The 20,301-nt window shown below is 41.8% G+C and overlaps 1 protein-coding gene and 1 long non-coding RNA gene across 10 annotated transcripts in view; both read right to left on the reverse strand.

Annotated features, from left to right (window-relative positions):
• Positions 1 to 1,200: 1,200 nt before the first annotated feature.
• Positions 1,201 to 2,956, reverse strand: LOC142499298 (uncharacterized). Of its 2 annotated transcripts, none has more exons than XR_012802647.1 (4): positions 2,873 to 2,956; positions 2,742 to 2,767; positions 1,779 to 1,801; positions 1,201 to 1,497 (listed from the first exon to the last, which is right to left on the reverse strand). It is a non-coding gene; the product is annotated as an uncharacterized LOC142499298 (long non-coding RNA). The 2 variants fall into 2 exon arrangements; XR_012802648.1 differs by having other exon boundaries at positions 2,868 to 2,904.
• A 7,276-nt stretch (positions 2,957 to 10,232) lies between these two features.
• Positions 10,233 to 20,301, reverse strand: part of PIKFYVE (phosphoinositide kinase, FYVE-type zinc finger containing) — a 120,519-nt gene continuing 110,450 nt past the window's right edge. For all 8 annotated transcript variants that reach the window (XM_075608462.1, XM_075608459.1, XM_075608457.1 and 5 more), the window contains 2 exons: positions 17,819 to 17,893; positions 10,233 to 12,947 (listed from right to left, as the gene is read on the reverse strand). In XM_075608462.1, coding sequence (XP_075464577.1) covers positions 12,832 to 12,947; positions 17,819 to 17,893 — 191 coding nt within the window. In that variant the 3' untranslated portion in view covers positions 10,233 to 12,831. The remainder of the gene's footprint in view (positions 12,948 to 17,818; positions 17,894 to 20,301) is intronic.

The following is a 20,301-nucleotide window of genomic DNA, read 5'->3' on the forward strand; positions in this document are numbered from 1 at the left end:
AAATGAAGAATGTCTTAATGGGCACTTACAGTACACCCTTCAAAAAAAAAGTGCTTTACGGTGAAAGCATCGGCCAGAGCAAAAATAAATATTTATTGTGCCTGGGCATAATTAATTTTATAGATCAGCAGTTCTCAAACTCTGGTATCTGATACCTTTTAAACGTATTTACGCAACTACAGCCTGGGGACTTTTCACTGGTAGGTCAATACTAGAGGTTGTTTTTTTTCCCTCCAGTTTTACAGAAAATGATCAATTACATTTGATATAATTGATTTGTACAGCATCCACATCAAAGTAGTTCCGCAAGAAGCAAGTTTGCAAACTCCTGTTATAAGTCAATGCAGCTAAACTAAATTTTGGAGAAACCATTCAAAATAAATATATTTCAATTGGAATAATTTAATTGAGAAATGTGATGGGGGGGGGGGGGGGGGGGGGAGTGTCCACCCTTGAATTATATATCCTTGTTAAATAATTCCCATTGTGCAATCAGCTAATCCATAGTGCTGAATTGTAACACAATAGTTTGTTCCTCCATGATGGAAAAGCAGCAATGCATTGGTGAGCAATGTGCTGCTTGCCCCATCTCACTGGATTCAGTGAAGATTTTTACTTGAGAGGTATGGGGACTGGTAACCAGGCACATACAATGGAATAAACAGCAAATGTGTGTAATAATTTTCAGAGTACAAATTTAAAGTTGGTATATGTGTATACATACATACAAGTACGCAATGTGTCACCTTTTGCCTGGAATATCCATATTGCCTATATGGGCTCCATGTAAATAGATATTCCAGGCAAAAAGGTGACACGTTGTGTGCTCATTTGCACGTCATTTCCCAGAATCCCTAGCTGCGGTGGAAGCTGTATGTTAGGTGATGATGGTTGAAAGGCAGGGTTGCAGACCTGTCTAAGACATGTGAATGTGCTCACAAGTGATATTCTTTATTGGACACCACTACTTATTTGATAAGCTTTAATAGAACATCCTTTAAATGGTATGTGCTTCAATTCCAACTATACTACAAATAATGGACTAAATGTAGTAAAGCAGAAAAGGGGGGGGGGATGATCTTGAAAATATAGGCTGAATAAATTACTTTGAGTTATTGCCGACGTGGTTTTAAGCATCCTTTATTAATGTGGCCAAAAAGTTATGGAGGGAAAAAATAAATAAAAAACACAGAACATATGTGTTGTTGATTCAGTAGTTTAATGATTAACTAGAGATTCAAAGAACATGTGATTGAAGCAGCTGCACAAACTGGAACCTGGACAGATTATTGTCTAGGGAGATTTTGCCTCTATATCTTCTAAAGATATGCAAGAAATTGTCCAAGAAGTCATCCCTGAAGAGAAAGCTGGATATGATAGTTAACTCCTACTCGTACAAAAGGTTTGCATTGAGCCCAGCACCAAAACTTCCAATAGCAGCTGCAGTGGGGGGTTTACTTGGACCTCTGTCTCATCTTTCTCCTCTTGCGCTTCAGCCTGGACAGTAAAAATAAAGCTGTTTACTAAACATGCAGTTATGATGTTAACAATCACTACCAGACTAGGATGTTAAAAATCCCTACCAGATAACCCCCTTCGTGATGTTAGAACCTAGGGCCCTAAAAATTGCATCAGCCTTTACATGCTTTTATTATATTGGAAGTGTTAAATTACTGCTAGATGTTTGGGTAATAAAAAAAATGAATGCCAAAACAGCTCAAAATTGGCAGGTATAGAATAAGCCCCTATAAGGAGGTTTCTGAACAGTCACAACATACCTGCGCATACGCTTCTTACGCCACTACAGGGGGGAAAATAAAATATAGCACATTTCAGTTTTACCTAAAAAAACTTTATTAGACCTTTTTGAGGTTACAGATACAAATATTTAATCTACACAATTTATATTCTTATATATGGGCATGGCAAATATTCTCCATATGGACTGCAAGTAATCAACAAGTACTTGATCCTCATTTAAGATAGATATATAAAAAGGTCACTTTCAAACATTAACATTATGCACAGGTTGTAAATCATAACATCCAACTTAAGACAATGCTGCTTTGAGGTACTGACCCATGTCACTTTTGCTTTGCCATAAAAATTACAAATGAGTTTCTGCGCTCATTTACCGTGATTTGATTTATAGATGCAATAAAATGGCATGTTGGGGCACTTTTATTCTGCATCGTTATTTGCTAGGTATTACTAAAACTCCCCCCTTTAGTTTGCAGGTTTAACACTATTATATCACCCTTGCCCAGTGGACAAAAACGAGTATTTCAGAAAGCAATTGAGTTACCAGAGTATAGGGGTACACAGATCAGTTGCAAGGTACCCCGTTTTAGGCATTTAAAAATTATATAATAAAGTTCCCTCAACTCCTGCAAACTGAATAGTAAACAAAATAGTTATAAAAAATAAGTTTCCTTCTGTTAATATATTAGAGTAATATTCTGGCACCTGTGCCTTTACCAGCAAACGTTTAGGATACCTTGAAGTTGTGCAAACTATTAATATTAACAAAAAGGAGTATGCACTGTAACCTAAATACCTATTAATACCGTCACTAGGGGATTCTGCACATAGTTAAAGAAGTCAGAAAAGTCCCTGAGTATCATACAAAATACAACTGGCCTGTAAGGTGCGAGGCTCCGGGGATCAAGTTAGGCCTGGCTGGAGGTGTATTGTTGAGCCTCGTGGGCAACAAGTCCCCAGTGTGCTCTGTTACAACTTACCTTAGCTCTCATTCTGGCAGTAAAACCTGTGAGAAAAGAATCACAAGTCAGACAGACCGGTGAAACCACCGAGACGTTTTAATACGTCGTAATGAACCACCGTCCCATGAGGCGCTCAATGCGTACAGTACCTGCAGCTCCAACACCGAAAAGACAATGAGCGTGAAACGCAGGAAAGACCCGGAAATAGGGACAGGAACTGACGTCACGCGCTAAGCAACCAACCAGCTGCCAGTGTGTTCAGCTGCAAGCACTTGCCCCACACACCCGCCTCATTTTCCGTCTTTGGAACGGTTTCCTTAAATTGCTAAACATAGGTGTGAATTGGCTATAGTTGAGGTTTATTTGGCTCTAGTTGTGGACAAATATTCATCAAAAATGGGGACACTTCTAAGGCCTGCTGTAAAGAAAGAATTGGCAACACTGGATGAAGTGTAATTATTACAAATTGTAGACCAAAGGCATGTCCCCTTAACATAGGGACATATTTGATTAGTAAACACAGAATCCTCGCAGAATAGATGGTCCAGCTCCACTTAAATTCCCTTTTTTTGTACTGTATATGAGAAAAAGTCGGGGTGCAAGTAAAAGCAGCTCAGAGTAAAACTCGTGTCAGGTTTAGGTGACATCATAGGATAAATGACAACCCCACACATAGTCTCAGAGCTGCTGGCGTCTGCATGCTAGAGCTGCAGCAGCCTATTGAAAAAAATATAAAAGAAAACAAAAAGGCTGCTATTGTTTTAAAGATAAAATATTTTAGAGATTTGGATCCTGATTAAATTATGAACAATTATTGCAGATTTATACATTTACCAATGTACTTAGGAACCAAGCCTCTGGAAACAGACCGCACCACAAGTTCATAGGGTGTTAATAATTATTATTATTATCATCATCATCACCAATACTGAGTAATGGTAAACATACACTGTGACGGTGGAGGTAGCTGGCCTTCCAAATACAAGTTAAAGCCCGGCTGGCTGCCCCTAGGAACCGTGGTAATGGGCCCAGTATTATAGTATACTGTGTTTCAATGTGACCATGTTCCCATATACGGTCCCCTGCAGAGTTATGGGCTAGGGATACTGTGACAGTGAAGGGGTACCCAGGCTCACTAATAAAGGTTCAGCCCACTTGGTACCCCTGATCCGTTTGTTGAGGACCTAGAGTGTCAGCTCTTGGACCCAGATGTCAGAAATGCCTTACTGTGACTGTGCAAATTATGCAACATTAAAGATTTGTTTGTGTTTTGCTCTTCCTGGGGTGCTGGGACCAGAAGATTTCTAGGCTGTAAGTTTCAGGGTGGGTTTGCTGGAGAAAGTATTTACAGAATGTGTCTATGTATCGGGGTTCCGGAGTTATGGGATACCCCAAAAGTTGGATCCGGGAATTGAGTGAGATTCTCGGACACAGCCAAGCACATTGCTCCGGGCAAACTCTGACCCTGAAAACGTTCTTGCGACACCGCCAGGATTCCTGCTGCAGTATAATCCAGACAAAGTAAATGGGGCATGAAGGGGTTAATGCATACCTGCAACCATACAGGGAATCCCTAATATAAAGGGGGGGGGTGCCCACTACATGCCCAGGTCTCCTGAACCTGGTATAGGGGTTCAGAGGATGCTCCAGCTATATGATAAAGCTGAGAGTGGTTTTGTGTGTAAAAAGTTTAAAAGTTATTTTTAGAGTGTGCCAAGTATGAGGCTAGTGCGTGTAGGCCGTGTGTAGAATAACCTCTTGTGGCGCTGAGGAAAGATGGATGGAACAAAGTCTTGTGCAGAAATTCCTTCTTTTATGGATACCTCAGAGAGGGAGACAAGAGATATACAAAAAACACCACAATAGTGTATTACCCTTTAGACAATGTATGACATGGTGATTAAAGTATCAAGAGCATGTATTAGTTAAAACAATTGTATCTACAATTGATGTAAAACATGAATTAATAAACAGTAGATGGACTTCTGTTAGTAAATGAATATGCAGGCTTCCAAGCGCTTCTGCTAAATGAAGCCGTGCTGCTCCGCCAATGGTAAAACCGAAATCCTACTCACCGTCCTTGAGTAGGACATGTGCAGTGGTACGGGGTCTTTTGCCAGGGATTGCCGCCTGCTGTGGGGTGCCGGACGTCTGTTTGTGAGGTGCGGGGAGATTTCCTGGTGTGCTAGCTGAACCAACCAGGCGGTGACGTCAGCGGAGGAGAAGCTTGCAATTTACTCGGCTGGTATTGAGACCACGAGCACACCAGGAAATCTCCCCGCATCTCACGAACAGACGTCCGGCACCCCACAGCAGGCGGCAATCCTTGGCAAAAGACCCCGTACCACTGCACATGTCCTACTCAAGGACGGTGAGTAGGATTTCGGTTTTACCATTGGCGGAGCAGCACGGCTTCATTTAGCAGAAGCGCTTGGAAGCCTCCATTTTCATTTATTCAACAGAAGTCCATCTACTGTTTATTAATTCATGTTTTACATCAATTGTAGACACAATTGTTTTAACTAATAAATGCTCTTGATACTTTAATCACCATGTCATACATTGTCTAAAGGGTAATACACTATTGTGGTGTTTTTTGTATATCTCTTGTCTCCCTCTCTGAGGTATCCATAAAAGAAGGAATTTCTGCACAAGACTTTGTTCCATTCATCTTTCCTCAGCGCCACAAGAGGTTATTCTACACACATCTTCCATATCTGGTTGGAAGATCCCAGATCAACCCCTAAGGCAGCTTAAGGACGACCTTCATCCAAAGACTGTATCACAGGTTTTGCTCTATTGTTCTATTGTTTGTATAACACTGAATACACTAGCGCTTATATACACTTATCATTTACCCCTTTTAGTGCGTGTAGGCCGTATATACCCGTACTCCATCCCTGACACCAGAACAGGGACACATATTTTTATCACACAAAATACAGGACACAGTATATTTTATTAAAGGGTTATGTTTAATAGGGATATGTACTGATAACCTTTGAATGAACTGTGGGATTTCCAAGTCATGGACTCTGAGGGACCAGATGGCTACCAAGCTTGGTGCCTATGGGTCTGTGCGGGGTCCGGACTTGAAAGCCTCAGGATGCCAACTCTGTGGAACTGGCACAAACTGAGGAGCAGCGAGCAGCTGTCCAACAGGTCCAGCAGCAGGCTCAGGGGGCGGTCCTTAGACCCTCTACAGGCAGCACAACAGTGGAGGCAGATGGTCCCCCAGTTGCAGCTGTCGGGCTGAAGCGAATGATGTCCGGAGGAAGCATTTGTGACCAGTGACCATCGGAAATCGCCAGGCAGCCGGCCTGATAGACTCTGATGCGACCTGATATGGTCAGCCCAGCAGATTTGCTCCCTGGACCAGGGATGCACGTCACAATGCCAGACAGGGGACCTCGCTAAATCCAGATCGCCCAGGTGTTTCTTGACGGGTGCCGGTTTAGGCATAAGAGATGTGGGTGTTTTGCCAGGGTTGGATATTGAGGTGCTACTCGGTAACGACCTGGGACACCTCATCTGCTCTTTTTCAAACAGAAACTGATTCAAGAGGTTGACTCAGGCTAACCTCAGGGATGCTCAGACCAAGCAAAAGACTTGTTATGACCAAAATGCCCGGAATAGAGTGTTCATCTGTGGGCAGCAAGTGTTTGTTCTGAAGCCCACTTGGTAGAACAAACTCATGGCTGCCAGGGCTGGCCCGTATACGGTATTCCGGTGGATGAACGAGTGCAACTATGTTGTACAGTTAGATCAGGAGACAGGGAGACATAGAACCTATCACATTAATATATTGAAGGAGTCTTTCACGAGTGCGGCATCGGTTCTGGCTATCTGTAGCCCACCGATGGAGGACCCGGCGAGCCCAGCTCTGCCCGACCTCCAAGGGAAAGCTAAGATGGGGGGCACAGTAGAGCAGGTAGGGATAGGTCCCCAGCTCGAGACACCCCAGCGGGTGCAGGCACGAGCTATGTTACAAGGACCTGTTCATGGATAAGCCAGACAGGACCCATATCACTGATCTCCCAGTCCACACCAGGGATCAGAGACCTCTGCATAAGAATGTCTATCGGGTATCAGCAGAGGTGAAGCGTAGCATAGAGGAGGTCGAGGAGATGCTGGCCCTAGGGGTAATTGTACAGTCCCAGAGTCCTGGTACCCAAGAAGGATGGGAGCACTCGGTTCTGTACTGTACCAGGAGCTCGACGCTCAGATTGTGTCAGATGCCTATCCCATGCCCCGCATGGATGAGCTGTTGGATAACTTGCCCCTGCAAGCTCATCTGACTACCATTGATTTGTCCAGGGGGTACTGGCAAATCCCACTGACCCAGGAGGCGCAGGTCAGCTTTCATCAATCGAAGTAGCATATATGAATTTTTAGTTATTCTATTCGGGATCAAGAATGCCCCGGCTACCTTCCAAATCCTGGTTACTGGAAGGGATGCAGAGTTTCGCAAGGGCATACCTGGATGACATGGGACTTGGTGCAGGTAGCAGCGGTGCTGAAAAGGATAGGAGAAGCAGGGCTGACCCTCAAGACATCTAAGTGTCTGCTCGTGATGGCAGAGATACTGTACCTCGGGCATAGAGTAGATGTGGGGTTTCACAAGCCAGAGCCGGCTAAGGTAGAGGCAATTTTGGAGTGGCCAGTGCCCCTAACAAAAAAGCAAGTTATGGCTCTTAGGCAACGCTGGCTACTATAGGAAGTTTGTTCCCCAGTACAGCGCCCTGGCCAAACCCCTGACTGACTTGACCCAGAAGAAACTCTCGGTTCTGATTACCTGGTCTCCTGATTCCGAGAAGGCATTCCAGACTCTGAAGTCTGCCCTGGCCAGTGCTCCCATCCTGGCAGCCCCTGACTACAGCAAACGATTCGTAGTGCAGACCGATGCCTTGGAATATGGTGTCAGTGCTGTACTGGGCCACGTACACAAGGACGGGGGAGAGCACCCGATCGTCTACCCGAGTCGCAAGCTGTTGCCTCGGAAGGTGGCTTATGCCACAATTGAAAAAGAATGCCAAGCAATTGTGTGGGCACTGAAGAAGCTCCAGCCCTACCTGTATGGTATAGCCTTCCCCTCAGCTGGTTAGAGGGTGTCGGGTGAGAATGAAAAATGGCTTCGCTGGAGCCTTGCAGGAATTTGACTTTACCATCCAGCACAAGAAAGGCAGCAAGCATGGCAATGCTGAAGGACTCTCCCGACAGGATATCCCCAGTGACCAGAGAACCTCTAGGACATCCAGTCTTGCGGAGCCACCTGATGGGATGACTAGTTTGGTCCAGTTTGACATGTTAAGATTACATCTCAGCATAAGGATTGCTAATCCTGTTCATATACTTTTTAGATCATTATCCAATTAATATTGTTTAGCCATTTGGTCCCCATGGTTATATATACATTTCATTGTTGTCTGGCACATCAGGGGCCCGATGATGTAATAACTATGTTATAATCCTATTGCTCGTTTTTCTAGAAGCAGAACACGATCTATTAGGAAGATGACTTCCATTTAATCATCAGTGATGGCGCAATCATAAGTGCCAGAGGGACACAACCAGCACTAGGGGTTACAGTCTAACCTATTTTTACTTACATTTTTCGAGACTCAGGCCCATATTTATGAAGCAGTGCTATTTCACAAGACACCCTGCAGCACCAGACTTATGACCAAATTTAGTACGCAATCTTCTGCTACAACTCACTTTTTGAAGGTGGAAGACACCTTACCACCTATTGAAATCAATTTCTTCCAGCGCCAGATGGTATATTGTAGCAGAAGACTACCAAGTAAATACCAGCAGCTGTGTTTAGCAGTGAAAGCAGCCATCTGCATTGACATACAAATCAATTTTTCTTTAAAGAGCAAATGTTATGCTTACAGAAAAAGGTTGCATTGTTAGTAATGTCTTTTAGAAGGAATTGCCTTCTTAAAGACGTGAACTTCAAGATACATTAAAAGACCAAGACGATGAACAAAAGCAAGATGAGGAGGAAAACAGCAATATTGTTGGGATAACAAAGAGGCTTGTAACCGAAGTAGCTGGAACATTATTGGGGAGGTCTTCATTCAGCAGAATGAACTACAAAGGACTTTAGACACGGATGTGGATGATGCACATATTTATAAATATATATATTTAAAAAAAAAAAAAAAAAACACACAAAAACATTGTTCTACCAGTTTATTGATCTACCTATTTATAAACAGTACAATTCTCAGAGTAGTCAACCTATTAAATAGTTGAGCCTGCTGTGAGACATAAAATATAGTTAGATTAAAGGCTTGAAACCAGATACATACTTTAATAAACAGTACTGGTGCTTGCATTATACCCAATTAACAACAGATGCCATACAGCTTAAATTAAAAATAAATAGCTGTGTGGAAAGTAATAAAAGCACCAAAAAAAATGGTATGTTACATAAAACATAGCTGAAACACCATGAGAACTTTAGCTAAATAAAGTCGTATAACATATCCAATGTAACGGACAATACTTTTATCAGTGGTCTTCTCCCATGTTGTCAATTAAATTAATAGCAGTACGATTTAAAAAATTACCTCCCTTTTTCTTCAAAGGATAGGAACCAGATGGTCCCAGAGATGAACTGCACTATTTTTAGCTTCAGGGACCCCCTGGCTCTCGAGATAAACCCCCCCCCCCCCCCCCAGGGGAAACAAAATCGCAGTCTAAAATCTCTCATCACGTAGACCAATAGGAAGTGCTAGCAGTTGCCGTTTCCTATTGGCCTGCGTGACTTTGGGTGAACAGCTTTAGCATAAATGAAGATAAACGTAAATAATAGGTTAATAGGGTTTTAAACATTACAATGATTTTCCAATTTAGAAATAATTATGTAAATTCCCAAACTTTATAGTAACTAGTACTTGCTTCTACTTTGTCTTCGAGTTTGTTGGTAAATAAAACATGAGTATTATATACAAAACAAATACCAAGACCTTGAACAGACAGGTTTAAGGCATTATAAATCTGTGTATTAATCTGCATTGATGTGTACACCATTTGTCTTTTGAGAACCACTCTCAGACAGAACGGCCAGAGGTAAATTAAATGCCAAGATAAGTGCGCATACAAAATTATTAATGATTGAAACTAGTGATTTATAGAAGTCTTTAGCTCACTGAGTAGGACAATAGTAGAGAATATTCTGTCTTCCAATATTTTAAAGTCTTGGGGGAAATGCACTAGAAAATGATTTATTTATGCAGTGGTGGTGTTAGATGAATTGCACTAGAATGTTTAATTGAGAATAGTGAGGAATACATTTTTTTTTAAAAAAAAAGGTAAAATAGGGATCGAAAAAAAAAGAAGAAAACGGAATTCAACACAAAATACCCAACTAAAGCATATTTCTGAAGGAGTATGTATACACACACACACACACACACACACACACACACACACACACACACACACACACACACACGTAACAGAATCAAAGAAAGAACAGTCCTGTTGAAAACAATAGAATTCCTTTCTTTTATAAATCTGGTTTTATTTTTAGCAATAATACTGGAAACATTTTGTACCACGGACACCTTGATGGATCAACCACAAGTGAGTAACATTAGGAGTGACTGGAAAAGCAGTTCTATAAATAGATGGACCCATAACATTTTAAATCTAGTTAAATAATATGTGACTTTTGTGCAAAACGTACACCCAGTTATGTAAAAATAATTAGATGAGGTAAGGCTGTATCCACAGAAAAAAAAAGAAAAAAAAATACTTTTCCACAAGAAGGTTCACTTGTATGTAGGGTGACTGGGTTATAAAAGGTACAAACTGCCAAAAACGCAAAAGAAAATCTAAACCTAATCTTTCAGTGCATTTGTTTAATCAGACACGTTTAGTAATTGAGATTCACCTTTCTGCTATTTGTTTTTCTTTATGCATCATTGCCTACTAATCCTTGTGGTTAATCCAGCTTCAGCATATAATTGAATTTTATAATTAACTGATTATTGATTACTTTTTCCAGAATAAATACACTGGAGTGCATTGTAGGCCGCTTTAAAAGCGAGTATGCGCAAAACGTCACTGCTACCTAGTCCCACATATGGGTCCACTCTTAGTATGTGCATTTCCCCATCATCTGCTTGGGACAACTTTGTAAAAGTCAGGAGCACTTTTTAATTAAAAAAAAAAGTCATCAATCTCCCTAACCCAAAGTAAATCAATGGGTTGAGAGGGCACATTGTGTGGAGTATATAAAGGGGACTGCGGGACCCATAGATGTAGCAGTACAATCCCAGGGCCTTATAATCAAAGTCTCCAATCTCCAACCCTAATTAGCAAGGTTAGGACAACTGCAGATTGGTTACCACCAGCACTGCACTTATTGGAGCCTTTACTCTGGAATGGAATGGTGTTATTTTAGAATTCAAGACGGTTGTCAAATCATGGTGTTCCCATAGGCCAATAGGAAGCCGCAATGTTGTGGCTTCCCCTTGGACTGCCGTTTAAATGTCCACGTAGAACATATCTACTGTATACCGGTAAATATCTAAGGAAACGAGGTTACCAGGCGTTGAACAGAGTTTTCTAGCTACAGACCTTGCCCCCTATTCCTTTACAATGATGTTAAAAATAAAATTATGTGAAATAGGCAGGATTGCTGCTTTATAAGTCTTTAACATATAGGATAAAACATGTATTTCATACACGTCTAACATACCCCTTTAAGAAGTAATAAAAAACACGAGGTCGAGAAGTGATATACTAGGTGTGCATTAAACAGTACATGCTTTAATTATATTCATTTTGCACATGTATGAATACAGCCAGCTATATCCAAATATATGTCATGTTCATGTGCAAATACTGTCAGTCGGATCTAGCTTCTTGGAAACTACAAAATAAAATCCTCACCAAAAAAAACAAAACAAAAGGATGCTTTTTTTGCATTAATTTTAAATAATAAACCTCCAAAAGAAAAAAAAGGGGGGGGGGGGGGAATCCAACAGCTACCGACTAAACAGCTAAGATATAAACCTCGAAAACAAAGTACTGTATTCGTATTTTCATGGATTTCATTAGAGACGGATCATAAACTTCTCTACATCTACTGCAAAACTACACAATCTCAAGAAACGGTGGTTTTACGGCAATGTGGATAAATGCTGCATAGCAGCTCTTGTAAGGGACAGTGGCCTATAGTTACTAAGCGTTTCTATGCTGTAAGACACCTTCAAATGAATGGGCCGTATGGCATAGCACCGTATAGTAACCGAGTCACTAGTTTGTTGTGTCTTCATTGTTTCGTGCTCTCTCAGAGCTCCCCTTACAACTGTGGTACTTTGTGTAACAATGTGATGTCTCCTACTAACTCAGCTGTAACTCTTCTATTCAGCTAAAGAAATAAAATACAGGGAGCCAGAGCACATCCACAACCATATTTGAACCCTTTAGCTGCCAGAGGGCCCTGCAAGAAGGGCTTAACAAACAAACTGCTGTGAATGTTATTTGAATGGTGATCTACAAATTGATATCAGTGCTGACAAATAAAATGCCCGGAACGCTTTGAAGTAAAGCCATGTCTTCAGTACAGAGCAGACCTACATAATAGTGAAAAAAGGAATTGTGTAGTGCACTGTGTCTGAGAGGCATAGGAGCATGGGTTCCATTGTTGGCTTTCACAGCCTTCCAAGCACAAAGACTGTTCCATGTGGACTGAACAACTGTGCAACTTGAAATCAAGGATAATGGCTGCACAGAAGACACACACACATGTACCTAGAGCCTGGTACTCCATGAAGAGAAACCTCAAGGAACCTTAACTTTTTTTTAGTGCTCCTACTGATACAATTGAATAATGATCTCTGCAGTTAGATATGTTCTTCTTGCCCTGTATTTTTAGATTATATACAGCATCATCTTCACAATTTTATATCCTGCTTCAAATGCACCTCTTCTAGTCCACACGATGTAGTTTAAATGCAAGGAAGTTTTTGATCTTTAGCCCAAGGCTCTTCACTTGCAATTGAAAAGCTTTGAAGGGGCGACTATTTAAAAGTCTTTTGGTGCCAGAGGGAGACATTTCCCATTATAAGACATTCTCTTCAGTGTTTTAGCAGTTCATGCCCAGGCCCGTCCAGTGGTCAGGTACCATCAGGAAATACTTGTCCATTGCCTCACAGAAACGAGTCCGATACAGTTCTGGAGACACCACGGTCGGCATTTTCCCTGGATTTCAAAAGAAAAATAATATTTATATTATATATAAACAAACTGTACAGGTTTATAAACCAGCTAAACCATCTTTTGGTGGGAGATACCAGAAATAAAAACGGCCTAGGGCCATATTCACCAATAAGTCTTAAGTGGAAAGGCACCTTACAGTTCATTGACTTGAATAAGCCATACAGTGTTTTACAGCTTTCCACCTCTTTGTACATATGGCCTCAAGTGTGTGTATATCTATAGAACCTTTCCATTACAACTCAAATGCATTCATTCAGTAACCTCTGAGGTCAGAATAGTATCCTCGCAAGAGAGGGGACATAAACGACCAATTCTCTTATTAGTATCCTTTTATATGTGATTAGCAGAAGCTTCGGGAGGTCCTATCAAGTAATTAGTCCCAGATCACTGTGTTAAGTGTCTTACATAACACTTGAATTAAAAACCACAAACATGCATCTTTGAAGAAGGTCAGCGCCAAACACGACTCCAGATCCCTTCCCCAAAGAAGGAATGGATTCTGAAGCATTTTTCTGCAGGAAAAAGCTCCTATACAGTGCTCTGGGGGGAGGGGGAGGTGTAGAGTAGGGAAAATTGTGGATTCAATCACTTAGTGGGACACTTAGAGGCATATTCAATAAAGTGAGATTGTGCCGATTTAGCATAGAGATTTTTAAACCGCTTAACCAAATTATAATCTGTCTGAAATACACATCTTGTTTTCAATATTTCCTTGTTAGAGATCTAAAAATATTAAGAACCAGTCTTTCAAAGGCCTTATCTAATATTCAACTAACAGAATATCACTGTTATAGGCCTTCTAATCCACACTATGCTTTTAATATTGATTTTATTTTTTAGATCAATGTTTTTCTCCACTGATAAATACAGTAGATAAAAGAACAGGGTTTTGTAAACTAGGATAAATCTGTTACAATCCCTTCAATAACCTTTTATCAAACATCCTTATCCTTGATCATCCTCTACACTCACAGAGACAGCACTAGCAAGTGTGGCAAATTACCTGCTCATAGATATATCCAAGTATTACTTCTCCTGCTAATTCTTTTAACCTCTGCTGTCTTCAACACTGTTGATCCCACCCCATTCTCCTGAACACATTCCACTTGCCTCCGTGACAGTCTTTTCCTTGTTCAAGTATTACATAGCCAACCACTCATTCAGTGTTTCCTTCTCTAGCATTTCCTAATCTTCAAGCCCTTTGTTGGGGTCCCACAAGACTGTCTTTGGCCCTCTGCTCTTTTCACACTCCACCTCTTCTCCTGGTAAACTAAAACAAATCTTTTGTCTTTCAGTCATCTCTATGTGGATGACACCCAAAATTTACCTCTCCTGCCCTGACCTCTCCAGTCCCCAATTGTCTCTCTGCAATCTCCTCCTGGATGTCCCGTCACATGACGCTTAACATACAGAACTAATACACTTTCCCCCCATCCATTGCCATCCCTACACCCAAACGTTCATTCACTGTCAATAACGCCACAATCTCATCAACACCCCAAACCCGCTGACACCTTGGGGCCATCTTTGAATCAGATCTAGCCTCCATTCAGTCCTGACATCTCCATCTCCCAAATCAAGCCAGGATACACCTTTTTATCAGTCATGATGCAACTAAAATCCTAATTCGCTCATCTTGTCCCGTCTTAACTACAGTCTTCCTGGTTGGTAGTCCCCTTGTCCACCTATCCCAACTCCAATCCATCCACAATTCTGCTGCTATACTTATCTTCCTCACCACTATACACTTCCTACACTGGCTCACCATGTCCACTAGAATAAAATGTAAAACTCTAGCTCTGATTTTCAAAGTTCTCATTGATGCTACCCCCCATTACATCTCAGACCTCATCCCCAAATATATACCTAAAACATCCCCTGTGCTCTGCCTTTCCCCATGCATGATCACCTCCTCCCACTCCCACCTATGCAACATCCCCACCCTCAAACCTTAAAGGGATTAGCTGTTGCACTGCACCATACTCAAACCTGAGGAATAGTCCTATCAATAATGAGCAGCCACTTTACCTTTTGTTTTAAAATTGTCCCTCAATCCCTGTAGATTATAAACACGAGCAGGGACCTTATTACCCCTCTGTTTCTGTACGTTTCTCCTTATTTGTATACACAAAATCATGTATTATATTATAAGTTCTCATTCATACATTTTATCAAGATAATTGAATGTGACTATGTTTTAAGGTTTAGAATTCATATGTAGCCAAAAGAGATGAATTCCAGTAAAGGTTTAATGCATAACAGTTGTTTGAGGTTGGCTTAAGGATATGATTTCAAGGCCTAGAATGAAATTTGAGTCTGAAGTTGTTTGGCGTTTCTTTGTCTGAAGAAGCCATGAGAAAGGGGGCGGAGTTAGTGTCCAATAAATATAATTGTACTCTGCAAGACTCTCTCCAATAACTCTCTCTCAAGACCCACTCAGCAAATAACATCTAAACGGCAATGTGAGACAAGGGTGTCTTTGTTCTACTATAACTATCTGAAAGAGCACATCATCATTGATTAAACTTTCATCTGTGAGTAACATGAAGAATAAACTAACTATGTTTGTTGTTCAGCAATCTTCTGAAGTATTGACATTTTTCTGAACAGAAAATAATGAGTGGAATTATTATTTAACAGTATGCAACTGTTTATGTCATTATCAAATCTCTGTACCCTCATTGTACGGCGCTGCGGAATATGTTGGCGCTTTAGAAATAAACTATAATAATTGCCATAGCCATGGTACAGAGAATTGGTCCCCTTTGGAGTTAATTATCTCATGGGCAGATCATTAATGTATGGGTTTATTAAAACCGCACGTGAAAAGCTTATTACAATAGATTGAAATAATGAACAGATCATGTTCACAACCCCCCACAAAATGTTACTGCTAAACAAAGTATTTGAAAGCGGAAAATCAGGAGCGCAAATATATCCAGATTTATGTTTATATTAACTTAATACTGGATGTATTTGCACTCTTTATTATCCGCTTGTGTACCAATCTGGACTTGGATCGAGTCCGTTTCTGGAGCAGCACTACTTACAGTTGTATAAATGTATTATATTTTCACTAGTGTGTTCACTGGGTTTAATATCTAAACCGTATTTGCACTTGAATCTTTCTGCCCCATAACAAAGTATTTGAAAGGGTAGATTTTCTTCAATGTGTTTTCTGTGCATTCAAGGTTTTGCCATCAGAAGAATAAGCTTATAAGAATCATATTCTATAATAAAAAATAATATGGACAGGGCTGATTACAAACACACAACTCATCTTGACAAAGGTCCCAATAGGGACCGAAACGTCGATCACTGTCTAAATAAATTACACTTATTGAGAAAGTCCAAGTGTGCTGGATCTATTTACTGTAGCTCTTATGCTATACATACTCACTTCCGTGACACCTTGGCACTGTGTATTATAGGACTGCCCTACTTATTACTTTTGGTTAGTAGTAACTTTCTGAAATGTCTTAACATGTCCTAATCTCCAACTATGTTTCTAACTAATGTCATATGAAAGTGCTCCCTGAGTTTCAAAGTATGTAATTGACGAGAAGTTTTCAGCATCTGAAATTCTTTCCCTATTGGTAGGAAGGGAGTGGCAGAAGGAGGTAACTACTATTAAGCCCTTTACGGACAGAATGGCCTGCAATGTGTTGCAAAACGAGGCCAACACAAAGCCTTCATTTAATACTATTCGGTGGTTATGCCTTTGGTTAATGTAGCATGGTTGAAAATCGTGTCAATTCACAAAATATTAGAACATGGGGAGACTTGATTGAAGCAGCAACCCACCCCAATTTTTTTTCACCTCAGATTTTGCATGCTACTTTCATCTTAAACACACAAAAAAATGTGCCTGCTTGGATTTCTTTTTTTAAACATATGATTGAAGCAGGGGGTGTCCAGAGCTGAACCCAACTAATTTCAGCTCCGGGGACACCCTGCTTCCAGAGATACCGACTTCTGAAGGGGGTGCCGGTAGCACTCTGATTTAAAAGCTGCTGCGTCATGTGGGTCAATAGGAAGCCACCCCAAAGTATGTCACTGCTTCCCATTGGCCCGCAGGGTGCAGGAGCTTTGAAAAGCGGCCATTATGCGATCCCTGCTAGCGAGCTGGAGAGGCTACAGGCACCCCCTAGGCTGAAATTAATGGGGTTAAGCTCCGGATACCCCTTGCTTCAATCCTATGGGAAGGGGGGGGGGGGGGGGGAGAAACCCTGGGAAAGAAAACACAAAAAAAACAAACAAACAAAAAAAATCAATACACAGAATGCCGCCGAGATCACCAATACAAAGCCGCGACATCAGAAGAATATTCTTGTTTGGGAGATTCAGGGGCTCATTTAAATTTAGTGACAAGGGGGAAACAGGTGGTTGAACTTTGCAGGAACCTCCGGAAACCCTTAAAAAAAAAAAACTACAGTTCTCTGCAAACTCCACTCTTCTTCTCCACCCCACAAGCCAGAGTTTAACTCATGAGATGCCCTGCTCAGGTCGTTTTGTGTTCTTTTTTTTTTAGTGTTATACAGTAAATTGTGATGGTCTTCATCTCTAGTTTGAGGTTACCATGGTAACCAGGAAAGATGGGGGGGGGGGGGGGAGGGGAAGAGAAGAACCTTCTTTTAACCTCCCAGACAAGCAATATTCCAAACACCTAAATCTCCCGAACGGGGCATTGGAAAGGGCACAAAAAGAGATGGCTTAAACAAAAGCAGGGTTAAAACCAATTTAACCAGCAATTTCCAAAATGTATGCCTTTAACTCTTCTGATAAACACTGGTCTCTTGAAATAGTTTTAAATTGAATAAATTATAAGTAAAATATAATGATGTTCTTATTACCTTGTCCACCCAAAATTCCAGTTGATTTTACAACCATTTCAAGCTTTTTGTCCCACGTAAATGTGCGGATATAATCTGTTGGGGAAACAATATAAACACATTTGATTTTTTACCATTATTAATATATAGAAGAAAAAACAATGGTTAACCTCTGTTGCCAGATAGAAATATAGCTCATGCAGTCAGTAAAATGCTTAACGGGGTAAGCCCCCAAAGCCGGCTAAAACAAAAAAGTTTTAAAAAAAAGTGTTAAGAATGTATCCTTCAATTGCCTTCCTTAAACAAATGTAAGTGTGCTGTAAGCAAAATATGTATCTTTGTTTCTGTGGAAATTTGCATTGCATTTCTCAAGGAGCCAATGAATTCGGTAGCGTTAGGCAAATGAAGTATTTCCTCTACTCTTATCGCACACCGGTCACAAAGTAAATAAAAGGTAAGGGTGAAGGAGACAGAGGGGCGCTGCCTGTGCAAACGCTTGTTGAACACAGACATCAGACAAAAGGGAGTAGCCAGAGCAAAATCAAAACCAACTCCGGTCTTGGCTCGCAGTGTTTAACACCTTCACTTTAATTCATTCTTTTATACTTGTAGGTGTTAGAGTTTAATAAAGAGAAAAAAAACGGCAAGCAGCCGCATAGATCCCCTTACATAACCTCACTGCCAATGATACATGTTGACCCTGGAGGCATTGCAACTATAATAACTTGAATACCATGCGGATCTTTTGAGCGCTGCATCTTGGGTCATCCTTTCATTTCACATTACTCTTCCATTCCGGCGCTTCCTTTTGACATTTTTTCCTTAATTAACTTTTGAGATCAGAGTGTCCTTTCTTCAGACATTCTCAGAATCAGGGTCCAATAATTGAATCTCAGCAACATGTACGTCAACAGCAATGAATAACTTGTGTCATTCTAGTAACCATATGAGTGAGACAGTTCTAAATTGTGATTCGTGGAAGAATTATTAAAAAAAGGTAGTCCTAAGCAATCTAATTTTTTTAATTTCACAAATCTGGTGCTGTTTTTCATTAGAATTAGGAGTACTCTGATAGAGTTATAACAGACCTACCCAAACCAAACCACTAACTTGGTAGAATTTGGGAATCTCCTCCGGGGAGCCTGGTTTTCAGCCTTAGGCTAAGGCCCCGCTCCCAGAGTCAGCGCACCCGCACTGCTGACAGGCGGTGCGCTGAGATACACAGACCGCGATATGCGGTCTGTAGGGAGCGGGAGGTGGGCGGGTGGTGGGCGGTTTGACAGGGAGGGGGGGCGTGGCTTGAGCGGAGGGACCCGCTACTCTCCCCCCCCCCTCCCTCCACGGACTCGGGCTGGAGCTGGAGCTTCGGTAAGTATTAAACACACACACACGCAGGCACTCATACATACATACACACACACACACACACACACACACACACACACAGGCAGGCACTCACGCACTCATACACACACACGCGCGCACACACAGGCAGGCACTCACGCACTCATACACACACACACACACACACACACAGACATAGGCAGGCACTCACGCACTCGGGCACACACATACACACACAGACAGGCACGCACACACACAGACACACACACAGAGAAAGGCACTCACCTGCTTTCACTCCACACTCCTCCCCGCTCCCCGAAGCCTCTCCTCCTCCCGCAGCCTCCCCTCCCCATTGGCTCACAGCCACACACGTCACGCGTCAAAGCTAGAAAACACCATTCTCGGGTGTCTCCAGCGGCTGACGCGCGACAGCGTGTAGTCAGCTGTGCCGCCAGTGGGGACCGGGACCGGCTCGCGAGGATTCCCCTGCTGGTGGGGAACTCGCGACATTGCCGCCCGCGCCAACGAGCGCAGCGGGACCGAGGCCTTAGGCTGCATCCCCGGTAGCGCTGAGCGGGCGGCGCTTGGCGAGGTGACACACACACACAAACACACACATATATATATATACACATACAAGTCTCCGCTCACGCGATGCGCGTGCATGCACAGGCACACACGCTCACCGGCACTCGGATAAACACATTTTTTTAAACTTCCTAGCGCGCTCAGCTTCCCCTGCAGCGTCAACACCCCCTCCCCGCGAGCACTTGCAAAAATTTAAAGGACACCCAGCGCTCATGCTTGGAGAGCTCTCCAAGCATGAGCGCACTCAGTGCCAGCGGGGACAAAGCCTTATGGTTATACGATTAAAACCTTGTTTGTGTCCCACGTGTATGTGTGTGTCACATGGGTCTGCACTTGTTATTTGGTCCCTTTGAAGGTTTATCAACAATAAAGTCAATAACCAATTGGGATTCCAGTCAGGTACACCCACTTTGTTATCTCTGAATATTCAGATGAAGAGCAAGAAGTTGCAAGGCTTAAATAGTTCATCTGAGCATTAAGACGATATTCAAATCTGAATAATCTGTAATAATGAAATCACTCATTACTGTGATTGCCAATGTTTCCCCCCTTTTTACCGTATAAATATTTAT

Source organism: Ascaphus truei, chromosome 7, assembly GCF_040206685.1.
Source record: "Ascaphus truei isolate aAscTru1 chromosome 7, aAscTru1.hap1, whole genome shotgun sequence".
NCBI lineage: Eukaryota > Metazoa > Chordata > Amphibia > Anura > Ascaphidae > Ascaphus > Ascaphus truei.